Source organism: Hipposideros armiger, unplaced genomic scaffold, assembly GCF_001890085.2.
Source record: "Hipposideros armiger isolate ML-2016 unplaced genomic scaffold, ASM189008v1 scaffold_129, whole genome shotgun sequence".
Classification (NCBI taxonomy): domain Eukaryota; kingdom Metazoa; phylum Chordata; class Mammalia; order Chiroptera; family Hipposideridae; genus Hipposideros; species Hipposideros armiger.
The window spans coordinates 3463413-3471857 of record NW_017731479.1 but is presented as its reverse complement, the minus strand read 5'-3'; the positions used below and the strand labels follow the sequence as shown (position 1 = coordinate 3471857).

General features: G+C 45.8%; 1 protein-coding gene across 1 annotated transcript in view; it reads right to left on the bottom strand.

The window, feature by feature from the left end:
* The window catches only part of SVOP (SV2 related protein), a 55599-nt gene extending 49284 nt beyond the window's left edge, over nucleotides 1-6315 (bottom strand). Inside the window, exons 1-3 of the mRNA XM_019649065.1 lie at nucleotides 6304-6315; nucleotides 5326-5397; nucleotides 2901-2999 (exon numbers count right to left, since the gene is read on the bottom strand). Coding sequence (XP_019504610.1) covers nucleotides 2901-2999; nucleotides 5326-5397; nucleotides 6304-6315 — 183 coding nt within the window. The remainder of the gene's footprint in view (nucleotides 1-2900; nucleotides 3000-5325; nucleotides 5398-6303) is intronic.
* Nucleotides 6316-8445: the final 2130 nt, after the last annotated feature.

Below are 8445 nucleotides of genomic sequence, written 5' to 3'. Positions count from 1 at the left end.
ATGTAATGCGATATGCTGGATTCTGTCCTGCAATAGCATCACTGGAAAAACTGGTGAGATCCAAATCAAGTCTGGGGTTTAGTGAAAAGTATTGCACTGGTGTTCATTTCTTAGTTATGACAAATGTACTGCAGTTAGGTAAGGCGTTATCATGAGGGGAAGTTGCATGAAGGGTATATGGGAACTCTTGGTAGTATATTTGCAAGTTCTCTGTAAATCTAAAATGATTCCAACATAAAAAGTTAGTTAAAAAAGAAAAATATTAAAGGAGCATGCTGTGGGCTTCCGTGGGCAGCTTCTGGGGGATCTCATCAGCCCCTGCTGGGAGTTGTCATCTTTTTGGGATTTCAATCATGGGCCTCTTAACGTTAATCATGATTTTCTCCTGAAATGTGTGTGGGCTGGTGTTTATCACACCCGCAGGTTCTGGTTTTGTCCAGCAAAAATATTGAGAAGAAAGCAGAGTGAGCCCTATAAGATGGCCAGTGATAGCAGTAATAATGATAGAATAGTGCACTATTGAGAGCTCACCGTGTGCCAGGCACTGCACTAAGAACTTCATGTGCATGATCTCATTTAGTCCTTGTCACCACTGTTAGTTAAGGCCCAGTCTTAGCCCCATTTATAGAGGAGGAAATTGACTTTCCCAGTGTCACACAGCCTGGCACACTGTAGATCTGGGAGTTGAGCGCAGACCAGCCTGACAGTAAAGCTGTTGCTCTTAATCACTGCCTCCCCTCTCCCCAGTCATTGCCTCCTTAGCTCTGCCAACAACAGGCCTTGGGTTCAAGTTATTAATCCTCTCTCAGGTTGGGATTTCAGAGGCCTGGGCCTTTCAGAAATGCATGGAAGGTTTTCACCCATCAGCATCATGTGATGAGGGGAGACCAGGTCCCACGGCACTGCTTCAGGTCTCTTGTTTGACCAGCTCTACTCAGAGGCAGCACAAGGTNTGGTGGCTATCAGATAAACATTTCAATCCCATAGGACACATTTTTTAAAATGATATGATCATTTTACTTAAGTTTTTAATATTCCAATATATCAGAAATTATATAATCAGCAACCTAAAATTTTAAAAAATATTAATGTCAATTTAAAAACTTGTGAGAGTCCTGGGGGTGACATAGTTCTTATGCAATTCTTTTCTAGATTAGCTGGAACAAAAATGTTGGAAGATTACTCTCTCGTGATAAGAAGCTGCCTTTGTCATGTGCTAAGTGATATCCTTGCATCCTGAAGGGGTTAAGCATCCTCCCAAACATGAATTTTCCTCATTCTCTCTCCCCTATGGGAGAGATTTAGGCACAGCAGAGCGCTCCTTCTCTATTACAGTAATTACAGTAATCTCATATAGTATTTCCTGTGACAGCAATGACAGGTCTCTCTTATCCTCATGTACATGGTGCAGTTAAAGCAACTCCTGCAGTGCTCTAACACTTCCACAGAAAACTTGGCCACGGAATTTTACAGCTTTACCTAGCCCACGAGTCCAAACTTGATACCACAAGAAAACAGTCCCAGACAGGGGCTTGGGAGCAGGGACTCTGAGCCTACCAGTCCTGGATCTCAATTTGGCCTCTGCCTCTTAGAGGCATTGTGAGCGTGGGCAAGTCGCCATACCTCTCTGAGCCTTAGTTTCCATATCTGTAAAAATGGGAGTAATTATAGCACTGCTTTCATGGGGTGGAGAGGGCTACAGACATAATGCCAGCAGAACCCTTAGCACAGAGCCTGGCACAAGATTAGGGCTCAATAAACGGTGGTTGACAAGACGCCAGAGAGGCCCCACATTGCAAAAACACAGACCTGTGATTATTCTTTAGGGGGTATCTGTGAGAATGAGGAATATAAGAAAGGCACCATTTACCCAACCCCTACTGTGTACTGGGCACTGAAGGGATTTAGGTTCCCACCTGCCAAAAAACAGGTGTTATCTCCCCCATTTTGTGGGTGATGAAACAGATCTGTAGTGAAGAGTCTCACTTAAGGTCACACATTTAGCAGGTGACTAAACCACAAACATGCAGCTATATGAGCTTATTAAGCTCTTCCCACTGAGCAAGTAACCTTATTGCTAATATCAGATGAGGCCTGGCTGCTGGAGGCACTCAGATCATTCCAGAACAGTTGTACATGGAAAAATATCATTCTGGGAGGCATTCCTAGTTAACAATTACTCTGCCACGAACTAGGATGTGTGACCTTTCGTGAGTGACTTAACCACTCTGTGTCTCGTTTTCCTCAGCTACTAATAGTACTTACCTTGTGGGGTTGTGAGGATTAAAGACACAATGTATCTTATGCATATATTATATACAATGTATGTAAAGCCATTTGCACAGTAAATGCTCAATAAATATTAGCTTTTATGAGTATCATTATTATCCCCTTATCCAGCCTAGCATTCCCTCCCTTTTAGAAGGTTGCTGGTGAACTCTCCCTAACAAAAATTGAGGGTCTGCCTCACTCTTTTTCAAGCCTCAATTCCAGGGAGTAGCAGCCCCTTACCAGTTATTGAACATCTACTATGTGTCAGGCACTGTGTTTTTTCCAGTCCTCAAATCACCCTTGCGTGGGAGGTATTGGCATCTCCTTTTTGCAAGAGTGAGACTTATAGGGTTTAAGTGATGTGCCTAGGCGGGTTCCAAGTTCCCAGCAATTAAGCAGGATGTCTGGGGCTCCCAGACAGTTGAACCCCTGGGTGTGGGAGCGCTGGCTGCCAACTTGCCAGGATATGTGAGATGGGGAGGGGAATAAAGCAAGCGGAGGGCATGGGGTTTCCATGCAGGGCTTAATTCTTTTCTGCTGAGCCTTTGGCAGCAGCAGGAGGGGGACACCCCACAGACCACCCCAGGGGACCAGAACTGTACACAACAGGAGAGCTGCCAGCAGCCTACCGAGGTCAGCAACGCAACCTGCCAGCTGGGGAGACGCCACTCGCAGTGCAGCTGTGGCGCAAGGATACTCAGGATCATCATTTCCATGGCATCGGCCATCTGCAGAGAGGAAGCAAACGTCAGGAAGCCAGGATGCCGACCCCCTGCCGAGTCCATAACCCCAGAGAGAGCACATAGAAAACCGTCTCCTGCCTGCTGAATGCCCTACCACACATCAAAACCCACTGATAGCTTTAGTAGTTCAAACAGTGTGGTGCCAAGAGGAAATTGACAACTAGACGTTAAACTTTCTCTGTGTGTGTATGTGTGTGTGTGTGGTTCCACGTTTGAAAAATAGGGGNCTCCCTTCCTCCTTCCTTCCTTCCTCCTTCCTCCTTCCTTCCTTCCTTCCTCCTTCCTCCTTCCTTCCTTCCTTCCTTCCTTCCTTCCTTCCTTCCTTCCTTCCTTCCTTCCTCTCTACGGCTCTTTCTCTGCTCTTTCTTTCAACCAGAAAAATCGCTACAGCAGCGACTCACACCCTCCAGAGACAGAAAGATGGGCAGGAGGGTGGATGAGGGCAGATCTAGAAAGCTGCCACTTGAAGACCAGAGTAATCCAGCTTCTATTCTCTTTGGGAGGCCTGGCGAGGGCTTGCCAACTAACCTCTCCAGCCCCTAACACCAAGCAAGGTCCTCCAGGCTACAATAGCTGCCATTAGTTCCCCAACCTTGCCGCCTCTGGCCACAGCCACTTCCCAGCAGTTTTATTCGTCAACATTTCCCAGGTGTCTGCTGGCCTACATGTTTCCTGTCCAGTCACAGTAGGAGGGGCTGCAGCTGGAGTCTACTTCCTGTACAGCACTGTTCAAACATTCATTCATTCATTCATTCATTCATTGAGCCAACATATATTTTCCATATTGAGCACCTACTGGAGTGCTTGCAGATGGTTAAGACAAGGGTCTAGACTTACAAACTGTGTGGTCTTGGGCAAGTAGCCCACTCCGTGCCTCAGTGTCCTCTTCTGTAAAATCAGAGTGAAAATAGTACCTACTTCAATGGCTGTTGATGGGGGTTGGCTAATGCATGTATCAAGCTTGGTATAGAGCCTGCCATGCAAGACACTTTTATTTTCAGTCCATGGCACGCTGGTTGTAGTGACCCCTGTCTGTTACGTACCCAGCATCCATATCTCCCTTCTTCCATCCTAACAGAATTCTAAGTTTGTTTAAGTATCTACCTCATTCCTAGTTCCAGGAGTAGACTTTTATTAGTCTAAGCCACTAATTCTCAAAGTGGGGTCCCTGGACCAGCAGCATCAGTATTACCTGGGAACGTGGTAGAAATGCTCTTATTGCAATACCAGCTCACGTGTGTCCTGTGCCTGGCATCATGCAAAATGATTCACACCTGTGACCTCAATTAACCCTCCAATGTAGATTCTGTTATTTCTTCTTTATACATATGAGGAAATGAATGCTCAGAGAGGTCAATTCACTTGCCCAAGGTCACACAGCCAGGAGTGGCCGAGTTGGGATTGAACCCAGGTCTGTATGACTTCAGAGCCCAGCTTTGTAACCACTATACCACCCTGCCTCTGGAGAAACTGCAGGCTGAGGAGAGTGCAAAAAAAAAACAGAAGAATAAAGCAGTCAGGTAGTACAATAGTTCAGAGCGCGCACTGCTGGAGTGGCAGTTTTCCCTGAGCAGGGGACATAACCAAGTAAAGCTTGCTTGGATCTGTAGAGATATTTTCTCCCCTAAGGCCCAAATTCATAGTTTGGAGGGCTGTAGCTGAAAGGATCAAAGAGCCCAAGCGCAGTCTAGCGAAAGACAGAGCAGCATTAAATACAAAGGGGACCATCAAAGCCACGAAGTTACAAATAAAACCGTAAGAGCTCAGTGTAATTCCAAACCTGTAAACACCTTCTTGTCGGCAAATCCATTTCGTGTCACCTCTTAGGCTGGGCTTCCCCCAAAGCAGACCCTGAGACAAGGAGTCTAGTGCAAATCGTTTATTTAGGTGGCAACCCCAGGGAGAGGCAGGGAAGGCAGACAATTCAGGGTGCCTTAATGAGAGGTTCCCCCTGGTGGCCCCAGAGCTCAATCCTGCCGGGATTGAGAGATGATCCACTTTAGGGCAAGAAAGCTCATGTCTTTCCTTACCAGCCCTTGACAGCCCCTAGCCTTGTGTAAATGGTGAGTGGCAAGGGGATCGGGTGGGGACCAGGAGCATCTTCTAGTCTGTGAAATGCACGTGTTCGGGAGCCCCTGGGAGTGTGTGATTTCAAGAATCCACAGGAGCCTCGGAGCAATGTCTTCTCACTGCACATCAACATAGCTCCTAATGAGGCCTACCAAGTGCCCAAACAGCACACGCTTTGCTACTGGTCACCATCGTCATGGAGATAACCCAGGGGACATGCGCTTAGGAGAGGTCGCCTTACTGTTTTCCTGCCGTACTGGTCTGAGATGTTTCCCCAGAGGGTGGAGCTGGACATCATGCCCACAAAGACCACCTGCGGGTGGAAAGATGGTTTCTGTTAGACAGGGACATGGAGCGTCTTGGAGAAAGGGAACAACAAACTGAACTTGTGACGTCATCCTCTAGGTAATAATAACGAGACCCTGGTAAGATGCAAACACTATTCTTTGTGCTTCATGTTACTCTTTAAACCTCACAACAATCCTGTGGGGGTGGGTGCTGCTATTCTCCCCATTTTACAGATGAGGAAACTGAGGCTCAGAAACGGGAGGTCACTTGGCCGGGGTCACACATCTGTAAGGCTGCACATGTGTAAGTGCAGATGGGCTGGAATCAGGCAGTATGGCTGCAGAGCTAGCATTTTACCAATTTCTCTCCACAGCAGAAAAATGTCTTATCCTATTGCTAAGAAAATATCAAAGGTTGGAGACAGGAGGTTGGGATGTGAATTGTAAGCTATTTGTAAGAGGAGCATTTGGGGAGCACTCACTGTGTGCCAGACAAAGTCATTGTTACATTGTTAATCCTTGAACAGAGTGGATGATGGTTGAATCGTCATACCCATTTTATAGATGGGGAGCCTGAAGCTCAGAAGGGTTAAGAAACCTCAGCATTTCAGAGAGGAGAGGGTAGAGCAGAAATTAAATCCAGGCTCAAGAGAGCTTTCCTGCTCTTGCCTTTCCTGGGCACTCACCAAATGCCAACACCACACTAAATGCTTTATACTCACGTCTTACCTAATGCTCACAGCAGCCCTATGAGGCAGGCGCCGTATTATCCCCATTTGCAGATAAGGCAACTGAGTCCCAGAGAGGTGAAGTCACTGCCCAGTGTGGTCTGACCTCAAAAGCATTCTTCCAGACATGTCCCAGCGGCTGCATATAGGCGTTCCAAGAGAGAGGCCAACATGGCTAATTTTAAAGGAATTAACGTCCAGTACCTCCACTTCCATACAGACTCTTTCCTGACTAACTGCNTCACAAACAAAATATTATCTAGTCTAAAACTTGAATCATGTCAAGGTTGAGATTTAATACAACCCTGTATTAAAGAGTGAGAGATGCTGTTAATTATACCAGAACAACTGCGAGAAGCCAGGATGTTACTAGGCACACCCATCTAGAGCTTAGAATCACAGACTTTTAAAGCTAACGATGGATGCCCTTGAAGGTAGCCCAGGCACACCCTTAAGTCTCAAGGAATTTAAATGAATTGCCCAAGATCATACTTGATTCGCGTAGATCTGCATAATTCTTTTAGACAGTCCACGGAAGAGCTTGGCTGGGGCTTAAAGCCACTGTCTAGGCCAGCAGGCCCTGGAACAATCCTCCCAAAGACCTAAGGCCACCCAAACAATGGCCTCTTTGAAAGGAGACCTTTTTTCTTTGACCTCTAGACTGTTCTGCTTAAAGTCACTGAAATACATACCCCCTAGAGTGAAGCTAGCTGGCATGCACTTGAAATAATGGTGTGAACAGCTCTGAGCTTGAAATCTTAAAAGGATTTAGTGAGTTAACGCAGAGGATCCCGAGGCTATTACAATAGCTCCCCACTTTTTGCCTGAAGTATGTGACAGTGAACCCTCATTTCTCCTCCTTGGCCAGGAATCCCCTCCTTTTGCCTCACTGTCTCAGGAGGATGGCAGCCCATAGGAAGTCTCATGTGTGCCTTAGCCACCTATTCTGGTCCTATGTCTCTGTGTAGAGGTCTCCTCATTTACAGGAAACAAAACCTACTTCTAGCTCCTCTAGAACTCAAAAAACGAGTCCTTATCAGGGTTGCCATGGGCCCAAACAGTTTGCCTGGGACCATTGCAAGAATGTAGTCATGTAATCAGTGAATCCCAACAGCCTTCCTGGTTTAACGGAATGGGATGGGGAAGCAGACAAGCAACCATGATGAAACAAGGCTAGGTCTGTCTGATCTTTCCAGATGGACTCAGCTTAATTCATAATGGTGACCGCTGCTATTAAGAAGAATGATGGAGCTGATGAACAGATTTTTTTCCCTTTTTCATTCCTAAAGTTGTTGTGGTGTTGTTGTTTTTTTAATCTCTTGGCCTACATATACTGGTCTACACTGGCATCCAGTATCAGATGGACTCTAGGCAACGTTCCACATTGGGATACATCAGACCCCTGCCGCGCAAAGCTTTCACCCTAGTGAGAGAAGACGGACACTAAACAATAAATAAGTATATTATATGGTATGTTCGAAGGTGGGAAGTGCTATGAAAAAGGGAACACAAGTAGAAGATGGTGCTGGAGGGTGGGGGAGGAGGGCTGCAATATTTTTCAATTGTGGTAAAATACACGTAAGATAAAACTTACCACTGTAACCATTTTTAAGAGTACAGCTCAGTGGCATTAAAGCATGTTCACATTGGTGCGCCACCCTCACCACCAGGCATCCACAGAACTCCTTTCATCTTGCAAAACTGAAACTCTGTATACAGTCAATAACTCCCCTTCCCCCCCTTCCACACACAGCCCCTGGCAACCACCATTCTGCTTTCTGTCTCTGTAAATCTGACTATTCTTATGTACCTCCTATAAGTAGAATCATACAGTAGTTGACTTTTTGTGACTGGCTTACTTCACTGAGCATAATGTCCTCAAAGTTTATCCATGTTGTAGCACGTGCCAGAATTTCCTTCCTTTTTAAAGCTGATTAATATTCCATTGTATGGAGAGACCCCATTTGTTTATCCATTCATCCATTAAGAGATGCTTGGGCTGCCTCCACCTTTCGGCTATTGCAAATCATGCTGCCGTGAACAGGGGTGTACAAATCTCTCTTCAGGACTCTGCTTTCAATCCTTTTGTGGTTATATACCCAGGAGTGGGATTGCTGGATAGTATGGTAGTTCTATTTTTAATTTTGTGAGGAACTGAACTGCCATACTGTTTTCCATTGAGGCTGCACCGTTTTTCATTCCCACCAACCATTCACAAGAATTCCAACTTCTCCACACCCTGTTATTTTTACTTTATTTTTCATAGTAGCCATGCTAATGGCTNCCCCAAGGTATTTGTAGAAGATAAAAACACAGAGAATTATTAGGCGAAGGGAAGAAATGAAC